This window comes from Denticeps clupeoides, unplaced genomic scaffold (assembly GCF_900700375.1).
Source record: "Denticeps clupeoides unplaced genomic scaffold, fDenClu1.1, whole genome shotgun sequence".
NCBI lineage: Eukaryota > Metazoa > Chordata > Actinopteri > Clupeiformes > Denticipitidae > Denticeps > Denticeps clupeoides.
This window is the reverse complement of record NW_021630083.1, coordinates 67501-95223: the sequence shown is the minus strand read 5'-3', so window position 1 is coordinate 95223 and position 27723 is coordinate 67501. Positions and strand designations below refer to the sequence as shown.

Genomic DNA, 27723 nt, shown 5'->3' with positions numbered 1-27723 from the left:
GTTGTCTGATAAATGCTGCAAGTGTAAAAAAATTGATTATTAATGAACATGTATTATTATAGATAATTTTGTGTGTACAGGATTGTGGTTTTGATGTTAACTTGGTCATTAATAATTAAAAAACACAATATGTCCTTTGTTAGGTGAATTGGATGGACCCTTGTCAGCTTTGATGTGAAGATCCCTGAAAGACCCAAATCCCTGCATCACCATGACTACTAAGTATCTACGAGTGATTCTCCATGACGCCCACTGTCCTGTAGACATGGTCATCCAGGTGTTCAGAAAAAGATAAAGTGGTTGAGGAACAACGTTTCCAATACCAGCACCCATGACACATGTGGTGTGTAGAGTATGCATACAGTGTACAACTTCAGTAAAAAGTGAGTATAAAGTGTTTTTATCATTGTGATGCACAGCACAATGTGTGAAATATGTGTGTGTGTGTGTGTGTGTGTGTGTGTGCATGTGAGATATACAGAGTAAAAGTGATCACACATTCTCATGTCATGAGAACTAGAGTGCAGCATTTCAAATGAATAATTTACATTTTTAAATTGTCTCAGTGATATTTCTCATAAGGACAGGCTGGGGTATCAGACAATCAACTTAATCTCCCTCTCTCTCTCTCTCTCTCTCTCTCTCTCTCTGTGTTTTACTAGGTTGACAACAATTTCACTTACAATTTCAGAGCTTCAGATATTATAGTCCAGTTCTGATCAGTCCACTTCAGCTCAGTCCAGTTCAGTTCTAACCAGTACAGCTCAGCTCAGTACAGTATAGTTAATTCTGGTTCAGCCCAGTCCAGTTCAGCTCAGTACAGTATAGTTAATTATGGTTCAGCCCAGTCCAGTTCAGCCCAGTTCAGCTCAGTACAGTATAGTTAATTCTGGTTCAGCCCAGTCCAGTTCAGCCCAGTCCAGTTTAGCCCAGTCCAGTTCAGCTCAGTACAGTATAGTTAATTCTGGTTCAGCCCAGTCCAGTTCAGCTCAGTCTAACTCTCAGTGTTTAGATGCTGCAGCTGTTCTGATCCACCAGTCGCACCAGCTAGCAGAACAAACAAATCTCTGGCAGCTCAGTCACTGTTAATGAGAGCCACAGAAAAGCATTCTGTGGAAACTCACCGACTTTAGAGATCAGAGAGGCGAGCTGAAATAAAACAGGGAGGGATCATACATTATACATTACAGAGATATTTAAAGCCATTACCACGCATCCTGCATCATTAATTCATAACTGATTATGGTATTAATAACCCCTTTAGTGGGGTGTTGATATGTTGGGGGAAGGGGGTGATTCCAGCACAACTTTCTGGTGTTTCATCACAAGAAACAGGGAGCGCATGGAGTGCACAGTGTTCCTGGTGAAAAATGGAGCTGTGCAGTACATTGAACACGAGCTGAATGAATGAATGAATTTAAATGTAAATGTTGAGTTGGGAGAGCTGCAGCTGGGCCTCAGATGCTGCTCTGAACTGGGTCACACTGGAGCAGGGGGGAATATGAAGGGGCTTCAGTGGCTTTACTTCAAGTCTTTCTCGAAGAAGAGGTGCCAAGAGGATGTGCTAGTGTGTGAGTTTGTGCACTTCTGTTTCATAAATATTTAAATGATGCTATTGGTGGAAACAGGCCTTAAAATGAATATTTATGGATATTTAAACAGAACAGCAAAGGCTAATCTATCAAAGGCTCTAATAAGAATAAAATTCTGGAAAAATACATGAGAGACTGGGAAGGAAGACCAGTACCACCCAACTCAGGAGCCTTCATTCCATACGTCCAGGTGGGAAGACTGGTTTCTCAACCCCTCTCCTTGGGTCTTGGGTCATGAACCTCCCATCTCCTCCCACTACACTTCCCTCTGTGCTCCACCATTTGGACTTAGGGCTGGGGTCCACTAGCCCATTCAGCAACCCCCCAAAAATGAGCTGGACCAGGAGGACACTGAAATTAAACTAAACTTAAATACTTAAACACTAAACAACATCCTCATCAACATCATATAAGATGCTCAAAATGGCTGTGCACTAGATTAGGTATGTAGGATATTTCAAACAAGACACACATGACAAGACAAATGTGCAAACTGAGCAGATTTAGTGTGAAATATGTTGAAATTGGAGACCTGAGAGATGAAAACCCCAATGATGTGCTCTGCTGTAGGGCCTTCTGCTCAGTGACAGTGCAGTTCCTGTACCAGTCAGTGATTTAGCAGCAGAGATCATCTCGATTAATCACGATTAATCACAATGAAGATATTTATTGTTGCCCAGCACATGTTATGTTATAATGAGGTGGTGCAGGATTTTGCCAGAGTTGATCGGGTGATCAGAAGGTGACTGTAAATATGGTTGTCACGTCCATGCGGGCATGACGCGGCGGGTGAACGGAGAGGAGGACGAGGAGTGACGAGGAATGACGAGGAATGAAGGACGCTTTCACCTGACATCACGGAACAGGGGTTTAATTAGTGAATCACAGGACAGGGGAGACATCCGAGACGTAGACACTGGTGAACATGGAACATAACTTCAAAGACTTGACAGCGGACAGAAACAAACAGGGCAGCTTTATACAATTAACACAGGTGAAAACGATTAGGGAACATTACACAGGACAACAATGAAACTCCGGTCCGGATCCTGTTCCAGACCGGAGTAACCCCATTTCGGACCGGATCCTGACAATGGTATGCGGAGGACTTGACAACAGCAAAGATCTTTGTATGAGAAGACCCTAATAATGATTTAATTCTACTCCTATTGTGTGTGTGTTATATTCACTTTAATAATCTGAGCCACTTTATTATTTTAACTGATGAGTGACAAAGTGAATTTCAGAGTAAACATCTGATTCCCTCGAATTTCTGCAGCACTACCATGTGACTTTAGTTTGGCTTCTATTTAAAATATGTTACTGTTCTCAGTGTGTGAACATTTTAATTAAAACAGATTAAAATGCCTGAGATGTTGGCACCAGAAATGCTTTTTCTGCAGCGGAGGTTTGATTTCCGCAGTGGATTAATAAAAGTGAGAAGTAGATCGTGCTGCAGGCAGTGTGTGGGTGTAGCAGCCGAGTTTTTACGAGCGTTGCACTTTTCATAGCTCTTCCTTCATTCTTGCCAGATTTGTTCTACATATTGTGTGTTGTTTTACTGCATTAAGGGCTGCTGCTGATTGGGTGAAAGATGAAATATGATCCAGACAGTGAACAGCATCAGATCAGTGATAAATACTGTCCTTTTCCAAAAAATGTGTAAAATACATTAAAGCTCATCATGTACAGGTTTACACAGCAGATATACCTTACTAAGTAGATATAATAATATAATAATTTATAATATGGTTATTACAACAATCTTTAATTATGTGATTATCTATTATGACATCAGTGGTGGTATCAGTGGTGGCTCAGCGGTTAAGGAAGTGGCGCCGTAATGAGAAGGTTGCGGGTTCGAATCCCGATCTGCCAAGGTGCCACTGAGGTCCCCTCGATGAAGGTCCCGTCCCCACACACTGCTCCCCGGGCGCCTGTCATGGTGCCCACTGATCACCAAGGGTGATGGTTAAATACAGAGGACACGTTTCACTGTGTCACCGTGTGCTGTGCTGGAGTGTTTCACAACGACAATTACGTCACTTTCTTCTTCTTTTTCTTTTTAATAGATAGTAATGTGTTAATAGAGAACCATGTGATGAAAACTAGTACGGTGACCATAAATTGAAATATGATAATAGAAAGGCTTTTAGATAATGGATAGTAATGTGATAATAGATAATCATGTGTTTCAGGCATTTCTGTTTGTCTCTTGCTTCTTTAATTGCTTCCCTAATGGCAGAGAAGAGTGACAAAACAGACTTTGTTCAGGGTGATCTGTCCTTCCTCTCCTTGTTCAGTCTGGTTTTGATCTTGCAGCTGGAGAACAGAACAGTATGTGTGGTTTTCAGTTTGATCAAATGTTCATTAGGAAGCTTTTCATTGGCTGAGAGCCTCTCACTGCCTCAATGCTGAATAGGAATCAGGAAATTATGATTCTTGCAAGAATTCTGAGCCATCTTTTTTGATTCAGCTAGTTTCCTCGCTCATTCATTCTCTCTTCACATTGCTTTAAATATAACAGATGAAGTAAATCTGTTGTGTGTGTGTGTTTGTGCGTGTGTCAGGAGGTGGTGTGTTAGTGAACGTCTGATGGTGTCCAGATCCATGGTGTAGTCCATCTGCTGACTTCTTGTACAGAGTGCGAGTTCTGTTTTGTGTAGGTGTATTTTTGTCATTTGCAAGCTCCATCACAGCTCCACGCCTCGCCTCCAATTCTGTCTCCACTGACTGACCAGCCAATCATCCAACTGGAATCTGTCCCAGCAGCCCCCTCTTCTCATATTTTGAGAAACGCAGAGATGCTAAAGAGATTTTCATGGTTTTGTACGCCCACAGATGAGTGTAGTGGATGTTGCTCACCAGACTCTACCCAGCAGTGAACCTGACATGTTTGACAGCCATCGTGAATTTTACAGATTATTCTTAAAACCAGTGTTGGGGAGTAGCGAGTTGATATGGAATTTAATTACAATAAAAATTGTAATTCGTCATGGTTTAGAAGGAATGATGGGAGTGGTGTTTGTGTCCACTGACATTCTTAAGGTCCTTACGTAGAAGCCTTGTATCCTGCCACCAAAAGTTGTCACTAAAGGGTTAAAGTGCCTTTATAAATTAAAGGGACAAATTTTGACAATATTTCTATTGCTAGTCAGTGTCCTCCATTATGAAGTAAAGTGATGTCAGAAGAACAAAGGCATTTCAGATAAATGTTAATATAATTATTGGCATATAAAGCTTCTTCTATGCACACCACAGTCAAAAGTTCAGTTTAGCTGTGATGCATTGTTGCGTGAAGTGTTGAAGTGACGCTGAAACCAAGATGGAGGAGAGGTTAAGTGATTAAAAGATGGTTATCACCGTATCATGCAAGGCGGTCTGCTGGAGAAGCATGTCGGCTGTCAGGGGTCCGAGGTGAGAAGGGCGGAGGAACCCCAACCAACCGTGAATGGTAAATATTTGCTTTATGAGTGGTTTATAACTGTATGACATTGTGGTGGCTGTTATTATCTTATCTGTATTAAATTAATATGAAAGGAGTTATGTATTAGTAGTAGTAGCAGTAGTCAGTTTTTAGTACTGCTGAAAGGAAAACTGCCATATTACACAGTTTCAAGATGGTTAACAGTCAAGTCATTCCTAATTTATTAGAAAATGTGGAGCATTGTACAGTCATATGATGCATGTGAACACATGGGAGCAGTTGTAGATAAACACTGATAATAATTGTGTTGTACAGTACTTTCCTAATGGACGTTATTTGCTCTGGAGAGGAGCAGAAAAATGACTATGGAGACAGCGTCCGTAAGAAATCACTTTATTCTCTGTGATTTCCATGTTTTTTCCCTCTCAGGGTGTGATACAGTCTCAAATCTGTAATCATGCAGTGATCACACAAAAGGACACTGAAATACGACACACAGTGTATGCATGCACACAAAAGAGAACCAGAGAGAGGGGTGAGAAGAAATAAATAAAGAACACAAATCTCTGAATACATTCACCAGACGACAGAAAAACCTACAGACAGAAACACACCACAGCCTGGATCAGAAGGAGGAAACACGCAGGAAGACGATGCAGAGAAGAAGACATTAAATACAGCCATTAAATCCACGTTGAAGAAGCAGTTCAAAAAAGAGCGACAGCGATTTTCTATTCACTTCTCCTACCGCTGATCCTACAATAAAGTCAACGTATCACCATGCTGACCCGCCAGTGTGGTTCTGGGGTCACCATGTCGATCAGATATCTTACTTCTTAGTGAAATCAGCTTGTTAAAAACATAAACGCTAAGAGCAAGTAGAAAATCATTCATATTCAGTTCTTTAAAGGCGAAATCAGTACTGGCTAGCTTGTAGCTTCTATTCAGGATTATGTAGATTATGGGCAACTAACTGTAAATGAGAGGCAGTGTGTTGGGCCAGTCGTCCTGGTTAAGAATGGTTATCATGGCATTTAACCAGTGACTGCTGATAGAAATGATGTCGATCTGGATGTGTGCTTTAACATTATCTGTAAGGCGGGGTCTGTATAGAATAATGTGCTGAACAGTCAAATATTCACCGTTATCGAATATTTTTGGGTGGTTGGCAGCAGCTGCTTCTTTTGGACCAGCTGTATTCCAGAATCCGTTTCTGGAATGTTCTCTGAATGGAATGTTTATAATATGGCAGCCTGTAGCTGTGGATATCCACGCACTGAGCAGTGTAAAAATATTTTACTTCTGGAAATTTTAGATTTATGACTATTTGGCCAACCATCAAAATGAAAGCAATAATGGTCAAATTCTCAAAACTGAAAAGTGCATAAAATTACCAAACTGCAAAGAATGACATGAAAATAAAGGAAAATACATTTTTCAGTCTGGTAAAACAGACATACACGCACACACACACAAGTTAAGATGAACACGTAGAAATGAAGATTGTCTGTTTGTGCTGATTTTGCAGCAACACACAACAACTTCATTTGAAAAACGAATATTGCACGTTTGTCGCTGTCTGACCGCGTTTCAGGTTTTATTTTCCTGGTGCTATGCAGGCGACATGTTCTCCACATCAAGAACAGGAGAACCCTGAGCCAGTGGGAACCGGCCAGCTCGTGATCATGTCTCCTGTGTCAAGAATTAATGTTGCTTGGCACCATTAAAATGAAGCCTTTAGTTGAGTTTAGTAAATCATGCACAGCTAATATTTACAGCTACATTACCACAAATACCCTGGCCTGTAGCTCCAATGGATTTACTCTCAGTAACCTAACAAGGCACCGGCCAATCAGAAACCAACTGCTTGGTTTTGATTGGCTGTGAGTTTTCCACAGCAACAGTAAGAGTTTTACGATAACTATGATGGGGACACTACAACTGGCAGAACATAACCAATAAACAAACATTCATTTCTCTCAACCTTTTGTTTGGCAGTTAATTATCAGAATCAATATTCAAATGTTATATTATAAAATGTAAAAGATCACTCAAAACTGTGAATGTAAAATGTCTAGAAAATGTAACAGGTGCACGCTAGCTTTATAACTCACAATGAGCAAATAAGAACGGCATCTAGACCAAAAAAATCAAGAATTATTGCCTTAAATATTCATGTATTTCATCCTAAAAAACAAATGATTTCACACACATCATACTGCAATAACTTACAATTGCACATACATGCTGTGGAGAAATGTTCACCATTACCGGGTTCTTCTTTATGGATTCATGTGCAGTGATTATAACATTTTAACACTGACAGTTGATAATATCTTTGTGTGATGATATCAGTAAAAAAAGAAAACAACAAACCTTCCAAACGTGTTTATGATTTGGAGAATTTTCCAAGTCAAAATTATGGCTTTTAATCTTTGTTCTTTTATATATCATAATAATAATATATTACGATACTCAAGATATTTACAAAAAAATGATTTGCAGCATGAATGAGTTTTCGACTGGAGTCTGACAAACCTGACATTTGTGTCATATTTTGGGATACAAATAAAACATTGTGTCATATTGCAAAATAATATATAGTATAGTATACCATAAAACTTTTAATAATAGACCACTCCCTCAAATTATAATTATAATATTTATATATATATTAGATTTGAGAGTAATCAGAAAAGATCATAATTAATTTCTCACTGGTCTCAGTCTGAATTCAGACTTGAGCACCAGGGACATTTTGGCGTTGAATTTTTCTCAGGAAATACTCAGTTGAAGATAAATGTTACGGTGTGGTGGCTGATACCATCACCATAAATGTAGTGAAGTTGGTGAGCTTTGGGGCGTGGTGGTTATGTAAATATTATGTTAATTAGATGGTTGCTAAGTAACCCAGGCGTTACTTTTTGTTGAACATGTCTGCCAGCGGACCCGGCAGGAACTTCATCACCGTGTCCATGATGCCTTCTTCCTCTTCGTCGTCGTTGCCACACCCGGTTGGCACCGCCTTCTTGGGGCGGGTCAGCGAGCCCTCAGACGCCTGCTCCATTGCAGCCTGAGCCTCTGCCTCCTTCTCTTCCTTCTTCTTGATGCCGTACTGAAACCAAGTTTAATAAGACGCATGAGTAGGGCCACAGGTCAAAGGTCACGACTCCTCGCTTCTTTCCTCACCTTGTCTCTGATGCCCTGGCGGACGGACTCTCGCTCTGCCTCCATCCGGGCATATTTTGCCTTCCGCTCCTCCTCCTGCTGCCGTAGCGCCTCCTGCCTCTCCTCCTCTTTCCTCTCCGCGTCAGGATCCTTCTCTTCCTCTCCTCCCAGCATCTTCCCCATGTCTTTGGTGGCCCCTGTTCAGAAAACGCGAGATCAGTGGAAGACTTCTCCTGAACACAGTGTGTGAGAAGGTCTCAGGTCAGGAGGACCACGTCATATCCCATTACATGGCCAGCATCTTCATCCTCACATTCACTCATTTCCACTCAGTCCACATGTTTCAGCAGAACCTGAAAATGAATTCACAGTCCTCAGATTTTACTTCTGCAGCAGAACACACACCTGTGCAGCTAGAGATGACTAAACAAACGCACACGTATACAGAAAAGGAATCAGATGGGAGGTGTGTGTGTGTGTGTGTGTGTGTGTGTGTGTGTGTGTTTTCTGTCATCACCAGGTCGTATATTAAACCCAGAAATCAATAGTCATTAGAAAGAGGAGCCCAGTTCATCCCTCCCTGCCCCATCCAGCCCTGTTTATGATGGATGTGGGTGGAGCTCTGTGAGAAACTGCTGATGTCACATCAGTAAATCTTGCATCCACCCTTGAACTGCAAATATTTAACACTAATTTGAAATCTGCCCACAGATCCTGCTGGGCGACTAGTCTAGAACATTCTCTCCTGCTTTTCCTGTTTATGATTTGTCTGTAGTTTAACGCATTCATCCACCCACCTCCAACCCACTAATGAGCCCAGACCTCAGCAACACGTTGCTACCGCAGCTAATTAGCAGGAGCGCATGCAGACATTTCTTCATCATCGTCGCATTAGAAGGTGCTGCGTGTGGGTGGGGGGTGAGAGGGTGTGAATGATAAAGTCGGTATCTGGACGAGTGACTTGGACTCCGAGTTAAAACTTGGCGACGGAGGCAGCTGATACGTAAACAGTGCATTAATGATGCTGTAAATGTTGATCGTAGACCACGCCCACCACCGACACACCACCCGCATATACCACCATCCAATCACGTAATACGTTCTACGTCAATACACACAATGTTGTAGTGTGCATGTACAACACACTCATTCAAACGTTTAAAAGAACTACAGAATCTGGGCGTAAATATACATTATATCAGTTTACACAGAACTACAGAAAAAAGTGCTACACAGCAGCACAGCACACGGTGCACACAGTGAAATTTGTCCTCTGCATTTAACCATCACCCTGAGTGAGCAGTGGGCACCATGACCGGCACCCGGGGAGCAGTGTGTGGGGACGGTGCTTTGCTCAGTGGCACCTCAGTGGCACCTTGGCAGATCGGGATTCGAACCGGCAACCTTCTGATTACGGGGCCACTTCCTTAACCGCTAGGCCACCACTGCCCACTTGTCCAGGCCACCACTGTCATTTCTCCTAATAGTCTCTAAAGAAAGTGGACAAATTATCTCATAAGAAAGGATTTAAATTCCCTGGTTTCCTGCAGCAGCTGCTCATGAATATGGAAGATCTGCTCCACGTTGGGATAATCGCCGGCTGGAAAGTTCCGGACGGAAGAGACAGAGACGGTGCACGCAGGACTTTAACACAGTCAGCATGTAGACTGTAGTAGATGAATGGACTGATGTTTCACATACTGGAGACTCAGCAGTGGTAGCCACACCTGTGTTATGGTCAGCATGTTTGGACTACAGAAATATTCCTTTAAGGTCATGTGACAATCATGACGTTGTAGTTTTTTTGGTAGTTCCTGGTTTCATGATAAAAGGTATCTCACATGACCACCCTCTCTGGAAAAGTGTACACTGTACCTAGAAAGACACTTTAAATGAGTACTGTCCTGAGATCTGTCTGTACTACCCATGAATGATGAATGTGCCAAGTCTGTACTCATCTAAGGTCTGTATAGAGGAGTATAGAACAGGAGGAGGATGTATAGTAGATGAGGACGTGTTGAGGACATCACTGTACTCATTCTGTACTCGTTTGAGGTCTGTGTAGAGCAGTATAGAACAGGAGGACGTGTTGGACAATCCCTTTACTCAGTCTGTACTCGTTTGAGGTCTGTGTAGAGGACTATAGTACTGGAGGACGTGTTGAGGACATTCCCTTTACTCAGTCTGTACTCATCTGAGGTCCGTGTAGAGGGGTATAGTACAGGAGGACGTGTTGAGGACATTCCCTTTACTCAGTCTGTACTCGTCTGTGGTCTGTGTAGAGGAGTATAGTACAGGAGGACGTGTTGAGGACATTCCCTTTACTCTGTCTGTCCTCGTCTGAGGTCCGTGTAGAGATGTATAGTACAGGAGGACGTGTTGAGGACATTCCCTTTACTCTGTCTGTCCTCGTCTGAGGTCCGTGTAGAGGGGTATAGTACAGGAGGACGTGTTGAGGACATTCCCTTTACTCTGTCTGTCCTCGTCTGAGGTCCGTGTAGAGGATTATAGTACCAGAGGAGTACCAGAGGACGTGTTGAGGACATTCCCTTTACTCTGTCTGTCCTCGTCTGAGGTCTGTGTAGAGGATTATAGTACAGGAGGATGTGTTGAGGACATTCCCTTTACTCTGTCTGTCCTCGTCTGAGGTCCGTGTAGAGATGTATAGTACAGGAGGACGTGTTGAGGACATTCCCTTTACTCTGTCTGTCCTCGTCTGAGGTCCGTGTAGAGATGTATAGTACAGGAGGACGTGTTGAGGACATTCCCTTTACTCAGTCTGTACTCATCTGAGGTCCGTGTAGAGGGGTATAGTACAGGAGGACGTGTTGAGGACATTCCCTTTACTCAGTCTGTACTCATCTGAGGTCCTTCTCTGTGTGTGAAGGTCGTTACTCTCCACTACTGAGCTGAAGGTCGCCATAGAGAACAGAAGGAATGAATCATCCAGTCCAAACACTGTGATCTCCACTCGCTCTCATCTCTCTTTCACTTTGACTTTCTGTGCAGTCCTCCAGGGAAGCGGCAGGATTTAGAGTGCTCTTGCCCGGGAGCTAAAGCAGCATTTTTTTGTGTCTGGTTGCTAACAGTGACCCCGATTCTGTTCTCCTGTAGACTCCACCCCCGCCCTGAACAGCCGGACAGCAGAGAAAAGCAGAACTCGGAAGATGCAGAGACAGATGACATTTTAGATGTTATTCTAATGAGGATAATGAAATATGCATTATTAATTATGAGTGTAAATTCACTTTTAATTGAGTGGATGAATGACACACACCGGGGGCAGTGGTGGCCTAGCGGTTAAGGAATCAGAAGGTTGCCGGTTCTGAGGTCATCTGGATGAAGGTCCAGTCCCCACACGCTGCTCCCCGGGCGCCTGTCATGGTGCCCACTACTCACCAAGGGTGATGTTTAAATACAGAGGACACGTTTCACTGTGACACTGTGTGCTGTGCTGCAATGAAAATGACTTCACTTTCACACACATACATCACACTCTCTGAATGACCATGAGTGGACGATCTTGTTCGGTTTAGTGGGAGGGGCTTCCCTTTTGACAGGAGTAAATGGTCATCCTTCATTTCAAGATGAGCAGAACATCTTCCACGTCTGAGCAGTATGAGTAGAGGTGATGTATATCTGAGGATCGTGTGAATGGTGATGTGTGGAGATTTGGACATCTGTCCTGCTGCCTGAAGGACAGTGAGAGAGAGATTCTCTGCTGTCTCTGAAGACCTTTTCCACGTCACCATAGGCTGTGTGTGTGGTGTGAACTGCAGTTTGAGGACCTCAGTGTGTGTTAGTGTCAAGTTTGAGTCACTTGCCCAAAACCAAAGCATTGTGGCTAATCTGTTAAATGTTTGCTGACCTATACAGATTAGGCCAATGCCCTGCAGTCTCTCTCTCTCTCTCTCTCTGTCTCTCTCTCTCACACACACACACACACACACAACACACCCATCTGTGTACACTGCCATTATGTGTAGCGGTTCACTCACTTAGAAAAGTAATCTCTATCCTGCAGGGTGAAACTGATAGTGGCTGCAGCTGATGCTGTGTGTGTGTGTGTGTGTGTGTGTGTGTGTGTGAGTGTGTGTATCTACATTATGTTCCGCTCACTTGGAAAATAAACCTTTATGCTTCATGGTGAAACTGACACTATCTGTGTGAGCGTCTGCTGTGCTTATTGTGAACCTTGAGTGTCTCCAGTTAAGTTCATTATTAAGGGTTAAGTTTATGATGAAATTAGTTTATTTTTATGATGGATTTTTTCTTCTTTCTATCTCAGCCCAGTCGCTCTGTCTCTCTTTTCCATCCATCCACTTTTCCCTTGACCACCAAATCTTACACTCTGGACCTGGACACCTTCCCAGTTTTTGGGACAATTTGGCCCCCAAATTGTTTCTTTGTTGTAAGAATTAACATCAAAAATCGCGCTCAGCATTCTGTAAATATATTTCAAGCATAGCGTACAAAAAGCAATTACTTCAAGAAGATGCATTCATCCTCAGGAGAATGGAGGCATCCGTATTTTTATTACTAAGAGCTTCTCTTTGAGTTCTTTTTACGGATTTACATCCAACATTAATACAAATTGCCTGATATTTTGTCTGTCCCCCTAAACTGCTCTGACCATGCAAGATTTTCTTTGATCCAACCAGTTAAGTAATATGTTAATTACATATCTACAATATGTGGAGGATGCTAACACCCTGGAAGATGCCAACACAGGCTTATTTGATTTTGATGGTACTAGCCTAGTGGGTAACACCCAGAAGACCCGGGTTCAAATCCCACTTACTACCATTGTGTCCCTGAGCAAGACACTTAACCCTAAATTGCTCCAGGGGGACACTGTCCCTGTAAATACTGATTGTAAGTCGCTCTGGATAAGGGCGTCTGATAAATGCTGTAAATGTAAATGTAAATGATGTGTCTGAAGGTCCCCAGCGGTCAACTGGAGGACCACTATAATTTTTAATTTTTTTATTGCATTAGCTGAACCTACACAAGGCTGGTCCCAAACCCACAAGCTTGCTAGTAGAGGTGTATCGCTGAGATGGATAATTACCCAGAAGGCTCCTCCCTGGACCACATGCCATCAATCAGAGTCATTTTTTACACAATGGATTCCATGGGTGTATAAATAGGGAATGCATCTCCTGGTCATGGGCAGCCCACTGTGAACGTGTGTACCTGAATACCCACAATGCCTTTCATTATTGTTTGATGGTTATTGAGCCTTTTCTTCTGCTTTCTGGCCTTTTCACAGCTGCCATCATGCCTCACTGGTTATCTGGACGTCCAGAGGGAGTGTGTGGTGTGTGTTTGTGACCTCTGTGTGCTGCACAGCTCTGATACGCAGGAACAAAAAAAGGGCTGCAGTGGAATCTGGGTCTTTACTGTGGGAGAATATGTGCTTCAGATTGTGTGTGTATGTTGTATGTAAAGCTCTTTTCTATTCTGGAGATGTTTGACCTTTACTGCTACTACACACACACACACACACACACACACTCAGAATTCTACACACAACCCCCCATACTGACAATGTTGAAAAAAGAACAACAGAGAAATCGAATGTACATAAGTATTTACGGCCTTTGCTCAGTACCTTGTCGATGCACTTTTAGCAGCCTCTTTGCAGCACCTCTCAAACGGCATCAGGTTGTATGGAAACTGTTGGTTCACAGATATTGTAAGATCTCTCCAGAGATGTGTGCTTAGGGTCGTTGTCACTCTGGAGCAGGTTTCCATGCAGGATCTTTCCCTCTATCCTGACTAGTCTCCCAGTTCCTGCAGCTGAGAAACATCCCCCCAGCATGATGCTGCCACCACCATGCTTCACTGTAGGGATGGTTTTGGCCTGGTGAGGAACAGAGCCTGGTTTCCTCCAAATGTGTCGCCTGGCATTCATATCAAAGAGTTCAATCTTTGTCTATTAGACCATAGAATTTAGTTTCTCATGGTCTGAAAGCTATTCAACTCCAGACGTGTTGCCATGTGGCTTCTATCTGGCTACTCCACCATAAGGGCCTGATTGGTGGATTGCTGCAGAGATGTTTGTTGTTCTGGAAGGTTCTCCTCTGTCCACAGATAACCTCTTTAGCTGTGACAGAGTGACCATTGGGTTCTTGGTCACCTCCCTGACTAAGGTCCTTCTCCCCTGATTGCTTAGTTTAGGCGACTGGCCAGCTCCTGGTGGTCTGTTAAAACCTCAAGTAAACATTTTTGAACATTGTCATTATGGGGTGTTGTGTGTAGAATTCTCAGGAAAAAACGATTTAATCCATTTTGGAATAAGGCTGTAACATAAAAAAATATGGGAAATGTGATGCACTGTGTGTATGTATGTAAGTATGTATGTAAATATGTATGTATCATGTATACATAATGAGCACTGTTCTATTTGTTAGGCACTGTAAAAAATGCCATATAAATAAGGATTGGGTGATTGATATACATATACAGAGGTTCCTTCGATATTTTACAGTCAAAATGTTCAACCTTTACAAAACAAAGCAATTTCTGAGCTCAATTATTCATTATTTTTGCAATAAGCCTAAAAGGAAAATAGGAAATAGAAAATTAGCTGAATTTATAAATTAATGGTTATTTCAGCTTGTAGAACTTAAATAGAGCAGCAATTTACTCAGAAAGTTTCTGTCTTTGAACTGAATTATTTGCCATTGTGGATCTGATTAGAAAAAGTCACTATGTGGAGGTGAAGGGACCTTCATAATTATGTTGCGGGGGTCTAAAAATCATCTCTGTTCTGAATAAAAGCGTATTAGACTGATGAATGTGTTTGGAGCAGAATAAACAGATTAAAACAGATTTATAGCGACACCATTTATTTTTAAGCTGTGCTGCAGCACAGATAAAGAGATGAAAGGGTTAACATCTAAAAAGATGGAACCTCAGAGGGCCTGTTGTTGTTTTTCACTGTTCACTTCCTGCAGGCAGTCAGAGGAGCATCTCCCCAAAGTTCTCTCCACGTGAAAATAATGGAGTCTGAATTGGAAAAGAGGTGCTCACACCCTGCTGGCCACGCCCATCACCCACTCAGCAAGATTTCATCAGAGCTATGAAGTATCCAGAACGTCTGAGAGCTTCTCTTCTTCCTGTTCTCTGAAGGTGATCAGAGACTCTGCAGCCGCCGCATCAGGTAGTGAAGTGAGACGCTGCTCTTTTCTTGTCGGTTTCGCCTCGTAACTCCAGTTGACAGATCATTACCGGCCTTCAGATCTCCACAACACAAACCGCCTCCCAGTAATCCCATTCCAAGCGGCCCTCAGACCAGCAGGAACCCAAAATAGCAGCTTGGCACAAGGGAAAGGAGAAACGATGGCGAGTTTTGATGTTTTCTGTACTTTTACGCCCCTCTGAGCACCGGAGAGGTGGGATCTCCCCCTGGCAGATGGTGCTGAGACGCCACGCCTGATACGCCTGAAATCAAGAAATCTTCATTTTCATACAACTGCTCCACCATTTCCGGTCTTCAGAATTCAAAACCTTGGAACCTGATGAAAAGGGTGAAGCCAGGATTCACATTGGCTAAATTATGAGGACAAGGACCTCATAACCTTAGAACCTTATAAGGTTCTAAAATACTTTTCACTGCTGATAAATGGGATTGTGTTTCATTGCAGGGGTTTGTGTATGTGTGTGTGAAGTAGAGCTTTATTGTCATCTCTGCCATATACAATTGGGTTAAAATAATGTCCAAACTGAACAACTTCACATCCACACAGAGCAGCAGTGCAGATAATAAATAGGAAAGTAAAGTGTTACAGTGAAGAATATTTTTTTTAAATATTGTGTGTATACTGGACATGATTGAACCTTGTTTTGTGCACACGTGTGTTAGTGTTTTTGGGTCTTATGACGGAGCTCATGTACGTGTCCATTTGGCAGATGGCACCGACCTCCAGCTCAGTGTGTGGCCACCCCTTCATGACCAGTAGTTGGGGTTCCCGTACAGACCGCGTAATGTACAGTAAACACATACTGTACAGACAACAGAAATGCGTGTGAGCTTGCAATTTCTATCTGTATGTGTCTGTGTGTGAGGTGACCTTGAGGAATCTCCTCCATCTCTCTGACACTGAGCTCCTATTGGACAGCTCTCAGGAACCCAGAGTTCTGGGCAGCCGCCGCCCCTCCTGTGTGCCAACGATGACGCACTTTACCCAGCGGAGTCCCACTGCACCCAGCCGCTACCAAGGACACCGCACCACTTATCTAACTGCTCCACCTTCACGGTGACTCCATTGTCCATGTACATCATAAGCCTCAGGTTCTCAGTTGTAGTAAGCATTTTGATCAATGACCTATATTTGATTTGATTCCAGGAAATTAACGCTGTTAATAAAACCCTAATCCAACTGTCGACTAAAAATTTTAACAGTTTTCCGACTGTAAACTAAAAATTTTAACACTGATTCCAAATGTAGACTAAAAATATGAACACTGTTTCTGACTGTAGACTAAAATATTTTAATGCTGTTTCCGAGTGTAATTTAAAAATATGAACCCTGTTTCCGACTGTAGACTAAAAATAAGAACCCTATTTCTGACTGTAGACCAAAAATATGAACGCTGTTTCCGACTGTAGACTAGGGTGGTAGTAGCCTAGTGGGTAACACACTCGCCTGTGAACCAGAAGACCCGGGTTCAAATCCCACTTACTGCCATTGTGTCCCTGAGCAAGACACTTAACCCTCAGTTGCTCCAGGGAGACTGTCCCTGTAAATACTGATTGTAAGTCGCTCTGGATAAGGGCGTCTAATTAATGCTGTAAATGTTAAATGTTATAAATGTTATAGACTGTAGACTAAAAATAAGAACCCTATTTCCGACTGTCGACTAAAAATTTTAACGCTGTTTCCTACTGTAGATTAAAATTTTAACGCTGTTTCTCACTGTAAACTAAAAATTTTAACGCTGATTCCAAAATGTAGACTAAAAATATGAATGCTGTTTCTGACTGTAGACTAAAAATTTTAACGCTGTTTCCGACTGTAAATTAAAAATATGAACCCTATTTCTGACTGTCGACTAAAAATTTTAACGCTGTTTCTGACTGTCAACTAAATATTTTTGTTGTTTATGACCCTAAACTCAGAAACTGAATGCTGTTTCTGACTGTAAACTAAAAATTTGACCACTGTTTCTGACTGTCGACTAAACATTTTAACGCTGTTTCTGACTGTAGACTAAAAATATGAACACTGTTTCTGACTGTAAACTCAGAAACTGAATGCTGTTTCCGACTGTAGACTAAAAATATGAACGCTGTTTCCAACTGTAGACTAAAAATAAGAATGCTGTTTCCGACTGTCGACTAAAAAATTTGAACGCTGTTTCCGACTGTAGACTAAAAATAAGAACCCTATTTCCGACTGTCGACTAAAAACTTTAACGCTGTTTCCTACTGTAGACTAAAACTTTTAACGCTGTTTCTGACTGTAAACTCAGAAACTGAACGCTGTTTCTGACTGTAAACTAAAAATATGAACGCTGTTTCCGACTGTAAATTAAAAATAAGAACCCTATTTCCGACTGTCGACTAAAAACTTTAACGCTGTTTCCTACTGTAGACTAAAACTTTTAATGCTGTTTCTGACTGTAAACTCAGAAACTGAACACTGTTTCTGACTGTGGACTAAAAATAAGAACGTTGTTTCTGACTGTAAACTAAAAATTTGAACGCTGTTTCTGACTGTAGACTAAAAATATGAACGCTGTTTCTGACTGTCAACTAAACATTTTAATGCTGTTTCTCACTGTAAACTAAAAATATGAACGCTGTTTCTGATTGTAGACTAAAAATATGAACACTGTTTATGACTGTAGACTAAAAAATGTAAACGCTGTTTCTGACTGTAAACTAAAAATATGAACCCTGTTTCCAAGTGTAGACTAAAAATTTTAACGCTGTTTCTGACTGTCGACTAAAAATGTTAACGCTGTTTCTGGTTGTAGACTAAAAATATAAACACTGTTTCTGACTGTAGACTAAAAAGTTTAACACTATTTCTGACTGTCATCTAAAAATTTAAACGCTGTTTCCAACTATCGACAAAAATTTTTAAGGCTGTTTCTGATTGTAGACTAAAAATATGAACACTGTTTATGACTGAAGACTAAAAATGTAAACGCTGTTTCTGACTGTAAACTAAAAATATGAACCCTGTTTCCGACTGTAGACTAAAAATAACAACCCTGTTTCCCACTGTCGACAAAGATTTTTAACGTTGTTTCTGACTGTCGACAAAAATTTTAACACTGTTTTTGATTGTAGACTAAAAATATGAACACTGTTTCTGACTGTAGACTAAAAATTTTAACGCTGTTTCTGATTGTAGACTAAAAATATGAACGTTATTTCCGACTGTAAATTAAAAATATGAACCCTGTTTCCAACTGTAGACCAAAATTATGAACGCTGTTTCCAACTGTAGAATAAAAATATGAACGCTAATCCAGACTATTTATCTGTTCTTGTATTTTTGTTTTGTTTTTTCTGTGAGTGTGATTATTCAAATAAAAAAACAATAAAAATGTAAAAAAAAAAAATTTCATTGGAAAGAAAATATTTTAAAACATATCATGAATATTAATTCCATCTCCCGTTCTCATTTCAACATACATAAAGCCAAGATCAGAAATGTTCTTCAGGGCTGGCAGTGTGTGTGACCCGCTGGTGTCCAATCCATTTCCCTCTCACTGCAGAGCTAATGAAACCCGCACACACCCCTCCCCCAGTCCCTCCATCACTCTGAAGTGTGTGTGTGTGTGTGTGTGTGTGTGGAGTCGGAGGTCACCGTGTTCTTTATGGAAAAGAGTGTGGCAATTACAGCATTAGCTCTCTCTCTCTCAGGCTGTATGTCTGTGTGTGTGTGTGTGTGTGTGTGTGTGTGTGTGTGTGTTCAAGAGGGCTGGTCCTACAAGGTGCTGATGCTGCAGTCTTGTGTAAGTGTGCGTGTATTTCAGGCTTAGTTGAAATATGTTGAGTGTGTGTGTGTGTGTGTGTGTGCGTGCACCATCATGGGTGCATTTAAACACATTTTATGGATTTCTGCTCACTGAGTGTGCTGGGTGTGTTTGAAGTGCTTAGTAAATGCTGACGGATTAACCTCATACATTACACACTCACACCCAACTCACACACTTCCGCCTTCTAATCATCCTTCTGCACATTAACGTAGTAACAGCTTTAAATACAAATCTTCCTAATATATCCCAGAGATATGTAAATGAGATATTTACATTCCGTCTTCATTAGAGACTCTAAACCCTGGAGTTCCAGCTGTTAATGTAAAGGCTGTGTACAGTAACAGCTACATGTAATAATAACCGTAACTGTTATTGTTTTATTGTCATTTTCTCATATGATGTTCCGAAACAGTAAAAGCAATTGACAAATTTTATTTAGGTCCACGACTGATCAGTTGAGACCTGGATACCAGAAGATCTTAACCATCTGGTATAAAAGGAGGTGGTGAGATCTGATCCATCTGAAAACTGGGCTGGTGTGATTTGATGGGGTCATATAGGGTAGACGTGGGTGGAGTCATGGCTCATTTTGTATTGACGAGGGTTTCAGAATTGGGCGTAATCTAAATCTGTCGGCTCAGGGCTCGGTGCTGTGGAAAAGAACAACTGCTCTTCTGGTTTGGAGGTCCTGAAGGCATGAATCAACTAAATTGTACCCCCTGTGAATGAGTACATCACCAAACAGAATGCATATTTCAAAATTTTTAATAAAATTAATTGAAATTTCAATGTTTTTTTTCCCTGCAAAATTTCCACAGCACGTAACAGGTTCTTTCTGAAGCGAGTCTATGCAGCTACTGAACTGCGCAAAACCTGGCAACGCTCTGCAACACCAATCAACACGCAGCCTCTTTACCATACAGATGAGTCGAGACGATGCAGTTTTATATAAATATTGTCCGTTATCATCCACACTACCCCAGACAAGCATTAATAAACATGCACAGCATTTAAAATGTCTCACAATTAATATAAACCTTCATGTGAAGCGTTACGTGTGTTTAAACCACTCAGTTTGCATATACACTTCTTTACTCCTTCATTTAAAAAAAAATAAGGGAACATGCAGCTTGGCGGATTAAAATCATATTTAATATGACTTACCTCCCAGCGCCTGTTTCATTACAAAATTCATGATGATGGCTTTTAATTCCTTTTCCTGCCTCTTCTTCTCAGGCTATAACATTCAGCTGAGGTGCTGGAGGTCCTGGGGGAAGAGAAATGACGTTTCTTAGACTCTTCAGGCACCAGTCGTCTGAAAAGAGGCTTTTTTTCAGAGTTCATGCTCTCTACCAGAGCCTGTAAATATTCAGGCCTGAGAACTGAAAGAAGAATGAGTTAAAATGTAATGTCACCATTGCATGACTATGTTTTGATTGAAGCGCTATTATGACTGATTTCATCAGCTCGCGTTATGGAACAGCTTCAGATTCGTTCACTGTGTTTTAGATTCAATACTGAACTCCCATTGAATGAAGGCTCAGTAATTAAACGTGGCTCCTTAAAAAATAAAAACCACTCGTTCAAATACATCCTAAATAGACATTTTCTTGATTGAACATTTAATTGGAATATTTTTATTACACTCCAATCTGATGATTAGAAGAACCTGGTGTTTTTATAATTGATTGATTCACCTGTCACTGCTACATTATTAGCATTTAATCATTGTTTTCTCATAATGAAAATCTCTATTTTAATCAGTTTGGTATATATATTTGAATAGAGTAAATATGTCCACTGTATCTGCTCTGTAGGGAGATTTAAGAACCGTAACGTCTTCTACCAAGGACACCAAAGGTCAAGTGGCCAGATGATCCTCATGTTCTCAGGTTCATCGTCACATCAGCCTGCGTCCATCCCGCGGACATCCAACTTCCAACTTTGATGGCCGCAGCCCGACATTGTGCGACTCCGGGAAGTCGCTACAGCTGCAGGTTCTGGGTGTCCTGGCTGTCGCGGGTGTCGGATCATGTGGCTGCGGGCTGCGCGACAATAAAAAGCCGGACGCGCCGCCGTGTCGGTGGAAACGCGGAAAAACGGCGAAATCCTCACCTGATCCGCCGCTTCTGTCCCCGAAAAGCGCAGTGCAGCCGCGGTGCGTGTCGGTCTGGCGTCTCTACAGGATCCAGGTCCAGATCCAGACTCCCAGCATCCCTCCTACCGGGAGAGAGAGAGATGGGGGGAGAGAGAGGGAGAGACGGGGTGTGTGTGTGTGTGTGTGTGTGTGTGTGTGCGCGCGGTTGGCCGGTGGAGATGATGAAGGGGGAACCTCAGTAACACACACACACACACACACACACACACACACACACCGTCCCCAGCCGCCCAACGCTTTGAATTATTAACGACGCAGGAAGCGGCGACCTGCAGGAACGTCGCCGCCGCCGCGCGTTTCCAGGCGGGTTCACACGGTCCACAACACCTGGACACCAACACGACCTTGGATCGTGTTTACAGAGTAACACACACACACACACACACACTCACACATACACACACTAACTCACACACACACACACACACACATATACACTCACACATACACACACTAACTCACACACACACACACACACACTCACACATATACACACACTCTAACACACACACAAACATACACACACACTAACACACACACACACACTCACATTAACACACCCACATACTCACACTAACACATACACTCACACACACACACAGACACATACACACACTCACATATACACTCACACATACACACACTAACTCACACACACACATATACACACACACTCTAACACACACACAAACATACACTCTCACACACACAAACATACACACACATTAACACACCCACATACTCACACTAACACATACACTCACACACACTCTCACACTCACAAATACACTCACACATACACACACATATACACACACACTCTAACACACACACAAACATACACTCTCACACACACAAACATACACACACATTAACACACCCACATACTCACACTAACACACACATACACTCACACACACTCTCACACACATACACACACACAAATCCACACTAACACACACAAACATACACACACACACTCTCACACACACTCACACATACATACTCTCACACACATATGCACCCACACACAAACACACTCTTACACACACTCATACAAACACCCTCTCTCACACCCTCACACATCATAAATGGACTTATTACAACCGGAGCACTTTCTACAGGAAGGAGGATCTGCAGAGCTTCTCTTACCCAGTTCTACTGGCATTAAAGGTGCCTGAACCGTGTGTGTGTGTGTGTGTGTGTTGCTTGAACAACTCTCTGAAACTCAACACCATAGCAGGCAGGTATTTCTAATAAAGTGGCCGCAGGCAGGCCGGTTTTTGACTTGTCTCTATTTGAAATTCACAGTTGGTTTGTTGAGGAGGAAACAGGAGGAAGTTCACGGTTCTCCAGCCCCCGCGCTGGATCCACCAGACCCGGGAGATGATTCACCACCGGCGTCTCCCATCGCGCTGGGAATTTCACACTTGACATTTGGAGGTGTTTCATACACACACACACACACACACACACACACACACTTAGACACGTACACTTCTAAAAAGACTCCAGAGGACGGCGTGTGGGGGAGAAGCTTCATAAATCCTCCCATCTGCTGGGACACGTTACAATAAAAACATCTCTTTATGGAGTCTAATATTCCATATCAGAGACCTGTTTACATCTGGATCTGATGTAGACACGTCTTCACAGGAACTGCAGCAGCTGGACAATGTCCTGGTTTATTCCAAAAGGGTCAGAGGTCAATATCTGGCATTCCTTACAGGGATATGATTAATTTCCTGTTATTATGAAAATGAACAAATCAAATTGCCGCTGGCAGTCACACGCACATCATCCAACATGTCAGAAGATGGAGGTGGATCATCATTTACAGAAAATCTTCCACATGATGATACGATTTAGGTCTTGATTAATGGTCATCTGATGGGTCACATGACCACAGCCTGGCGTCTCGCTGGCTTTTATAAGACAGTAACGCAGGTCTGTAGCGATAATGCTGCGTCCGCTGGGGTCACTTTATTAAAAATGCTTCCTGGACCGAGCACCAACACACACAATTTCACTTACACACACATACACAATTACACATCCCATCACACACACACGTCTTACGTCCTGAATAATATAATCAGCATCAGTCTCTCCCACCGGCAGAGTCTCTCGCTGCTGTAGCTCCGCCCTGCTGTAGCCACGCCCTGCTGTAGCCCTGCTTTCTCCAATCAGTGGCAGGCGTGTCTGGGGTCCAGGAACCAATTAGAGGTAGAAATTGAATGCCAACATTGTTCAGTAGATTAAAAATGAAATGGCAGCAGATTATTACCAGGCGTCGTTCACTCAACCATCTCTACGGCAACTGGGCCTTGAATTACAGTGGCGGACGTGTTAAATGAGATATCTTACTGGATTAATGGAGGTTAGAAAGTGGCAAGTTCCACTTCTAACATCTGATTGGTTGAGCCATGTTTAAAGTAAAAAATCCACAATTTCACACCTGACCACCTCACCTATTATTGAATATATTATTGTGCATAGAGGGCAGTGGTGGGGGGCAGTGATGGCCTAGCGGTTAATGAAGCGGCCCCGTAATCAGAAGGTCCCCTTGATGAAGGTCCCGTCCCCACACGCTGTCACCAAGAGTGATGGTTAAATACAGAGGACACGTTTCACCGTGTCATCATGTGCTGTGCTGCAGTGTTTCACAAACAAAATCACTTCACTGCCTTTTTGTTGATCTTTTTATTAATTGTTCGGTTCTACACACCAGCCAGTTTTTTCCTTGTTTTTTTTCTGCTGGATCATTTTGAGAAAATAATAATAAACATGAATACAGCTTTGTGTAGTAATAATTACAACTTTTTATTGAGAGTAGAACCCGGGAGGCGTATTCAGGAACCACGCCGAGCCACGAGACCCACCCACAGTCTAATGAGGCTCCACCCACTCATCATACAGACACATTTTCATCTTGCGTGTTGTGAGTCTACATTAGTGGTCCAGTCAGGTGTGTTTCCGTGGTAACGGTGTAGGGTGGTCCGTGTTCTGGCATCGAGAGCGGCGAATTCCCACCTCGGGGGCCGCAAATTAAAAACGTGTCGGAGATTCGTGCCCCGACCCGCCGCTCGCCATAGCGCAGCGCTAATGATCTTCCCAGGATAGGTGTCACATTATAATGACCTGACCAATCACATCTCACTGAGCTGAGCAGAAGGTCTAACCCCACACACCGGGGTTTTTAATCTGGGAGGGGTCACATGTTCAATGTTCCATCCACCACACTCCATCACCCAAAATTCAGATTAAGGATTAATAAGTGAAGTAATGCCGGTTTTCCTCTCGTTGTCTGTCTCTCTCGTTCTTCTGCTCATCTGACCATGTTGATGTGGTCTGACTCTCTCAGTGTGAGACGGTGGCTCAGACGCCCCGCTGATTCCTCATCAAACCACATCATGACTGGAATTTAGCAGCGCCACCTCGCTTCCTATCAGTTCTGCAGCAGCACCAGAGGACCCTCAGCTGAGAGGAGGACCTGAGGACATCGTGGTGTCATTAGCTCCTTTCTGTCTGTCTGTGGATGTTAGGGTGGTGGGCTCAGAACCGGAGAACTGGTGGAGAACCGGTGCCTGTTGCCTCATTAGCGTCCCACCGCTGGGTGACCGCCGCCATTTGATTTGGGAAACTGTGGCGATAATGAGGGTGCGTGGCATCCTGCACTGACACAGTCAACTTCACACACACACACACACACACACACACACACACACACACACTGTTTTTCAGGTCTGAACACATTTCATTAGTCCATGATTCACACTGTTGCTCATATGAGATTCAGAATGAACTTCATCCTATACAATTGATTCTGTAATACTGTGTTTGTGTGTGTGTGTGTGTGTGTGTGTGTGTGTGTGTAAGGAAGCGCCACTAGATGGAGCTGTCAGAACAAGTTATCAGGTACATTTACATTTACGGCATTTACCAGACGCCCTTATCCAGAGCGTCTTGCAAGCAGTAGTGACAGGGACAGTCCCTCCTTGGAGACACTCAGGGTTCAGTGTCCTCCCAAGGGACACGAAGTGTGATTTGAACCTGGGACTTTGTTACCCACTACACCAGTATCAGGTGATCCATTCTACAACATGCATTTTACATAACTCATTTAAAATAGGACTAAATTTGCCTCAAATATATACTCATAAAATGCTATATACCTGCAGGTGTGAACTGATCAAATCATTTTACAAATTCTGGAAATTCACCAAAAATTCCCTCTCACGCAAACACACCGCATGACACTATAATCTATAATCTATAATCCATTCTGCACAGTCATGCAGAATATACAGGACGTATGCATCTTTGAGGTTGGGGTGGATCGGACAGGATTTTAGCCGGGAAGATGGGGGTTCTCTCTGCGTTCTCAGATGGTTTGTGGAGAACAGGAGGACCTGGGATGGCTGAGATCTTTTTTATGGTTGGCCTGTAAAAAGAGAGAGAATTTTTGTCACTGGACCTCCTGCTGTATTACATGAAGTGTGTTCTAATTACCTCAAACACAGAGTTCAGCTTCTCTTCCTTCTCACCTGGTCACCTCAGAAGGCCCATAATGCACCAGGGCCACTGAGGATCATAAAAGATCTAGTAGCTGCACTATGCAGTATTCAAGGCGGGAAACATGGCAGAGGACAACACAACAACACAGGTGTGAGTGTTGGTCTAGTGGTTAAGGAAGGTTGCGGGTTCGAATCCCGAACTGCCAAGGTGCCACCGAGGTCCCCTTGATGAAGGTCCAGTCCCCCACACACTGCTCCCCGGGCGCCTGTCATGGTGCCCACTGCTCACCAAGGGTGATGGTTAAATACAGAGGACACGTGTCACCGTGCCGCTGTGCTGCTGTATCACAATGACGTCTCTTCACTTCCTTCCATAAGAAATCATCTATGTAAAACGGGCCCAGGTTACCCCCCCCCCCCCCCCCCGAGTCAGGACAGTGACACTCGACCATCCTCCAATAAAAATAAAATATAACCAATAAACAAACAAATCAGTTAATTAATGATGTTGATCTTCTTTAACAAATTAATTACTGATCACAGATGTATTATTATTCATGAATAACTTATCTGTAATATTATTTATTTTGTTTCCATGGTGACAAAAATATCAGTTTCTGAGCGGAATTGGGTGTGTGTGTGTGTGTATATGTGTGTGAGTGTGTGAGAGAGCGTGTGTGTGTATGTTGTGTGTGTGTGTGTGAGAGAGAAAGCGTGTGTGTGTGTATGTGTGAGTGAGCATGTGTGTGTGTTTATGTGTGTGTATGTTTTGTGTATGTATGTGTGTGTGTGTGTGTTTTGTGTGAGTGTGTGTGTATGGGTGTTTGTCTTGTGTGTGTATGTATGGGTTTATGTTATGTGTGTGTGTATGTTGTGTGTGTATATGTATGATTTGTGTGAGTGTGTTTGTGTATGTTGTGAGTGTGTGTGTGTATGTTTTGTGTGAGTGTGTTTGTGTATGTTGTGTGTGTGAGTGTGTGTGTGTGTGTGTGTGTATGGGTGTATGTTGTATGTGTGAGAGAGCATGTGTGTGTGTATGTTGTGTGTGTGAGTGTGTGTGTGTGTATGGGTGTATGTTGTGTGTGTGTAATTGCACCCCTACAGGTAGTGTGATGGACCAGGACGCTCCATCTTGCTGTCGTCTCGCTTTCGTCCTCCCACCATTAACCCAGCCAGAGCTCACTGGCCAATTAGCCAGCAAATGATATCTGACCACCAACCCCAGGGGTGTTTCCCCAAACAAACCCATCTCCTGCGGTGATGGCCAGAGGCTAAGCATACGCTGACCTTTACAGAGACGCTAATGAGCGAACAGCTCCTACCTCCGCAGCCCAATTTCCATTCATACTGAGCGTCTACATGCAGACTAGCAAAAAGAGGGAATCTGGCTGGATGGTGGGGTTCACGACATCAGTGACCCCAACCCAACACGGAGGGTCATGTGACCTTCCAGATGCAAAACCAGCACAGACCAGCATGTACTCATGGTCCTGATCCACCAGTAGATCATGGTCCTGAACGGTCCAGTGCTGGTGAACATTTACATTTACATTTACAGCATTTACCAGACGCCCGTATCCAGAGCGACTTACAATCAGTAGTTACAGGGACAGTCCCCCCCTGGAGACACTCGGGGTTAAGTGTCTTGCTCAGGGACACAATGGTAGTAAGTGGGATTCGAACCCGGGTCTTCTGGTTCATAGGCGAGTGTGTTACCCACTAGGCTACTACCACCCTTGGTGAAGAGGATCCAGAGTTGGATCATTCTTAAATATTTCCATTAGCTATGTTGCAGAGAGTCACTCGAGAACCAATCATCAAACAGCATCATTTAGCAGAGATCAAAGCCCTGGACTGTGG

At 42.8% G+C, this 27723-nt stretch overlaps 1 protein-coding gene across 1 annotated transcript; it reads right to left on the bottom strand.

Moving 5' to 3' along the window:
- Window positions 1-5396: 5396 nt before the first annotated feature.
- On the bottom strand, window positions 5397-21474 carry LOC114782487 (complexin-1-like). The gene is made up of 4 exons (XM_028968381.1): window positions 21304-21474; window positions 20353-20455; window positions 8209-8384; window positions 5397-8134 (listed from the first exon to the last, which is right to left on the bottom strand). The coding sequence occupies exons 2-4, from the start codon at window positions 20381-20383 to the stop codon at window positions 7937-7939; spliced, it is 405 nt and encodes a 134-aa protein (XP_028824214.1). The 5' UTR covers window positions 20384-20455; window positions 21304-21474; the 3' UTR covers window positions 5397-7936.
- Window positions 21475-27723: the final 6249 nt, after the last annotated feature.

What these genes read in the sequence shown, in the direction of transcription:
- LOC114782487 (XM_028968381.1), bottom strand. Translation starts at nt 20,383, where the DNA reads ATGAATTTTGTAATGAAACAGGCGCTGGGAG. An exon ending in AATGAAACAGGCGCTGGGAG is followed by an intron (nt 8,385 to 20,352) that starts GTAAGTCATATT and finishes TTTTCTGAACAG; the next exon opens with GGGCCACCAAAGACATGGGG. An exon ending in GCCAGGGCATCAGAGACAAG is followed by an intron (nt 8,135 to 8,208) that starts GTGAGGAAAGAA and finishes ACTTGGTTTCAG; the next exon opens with TACGGCATCAAGAAGAAGGA.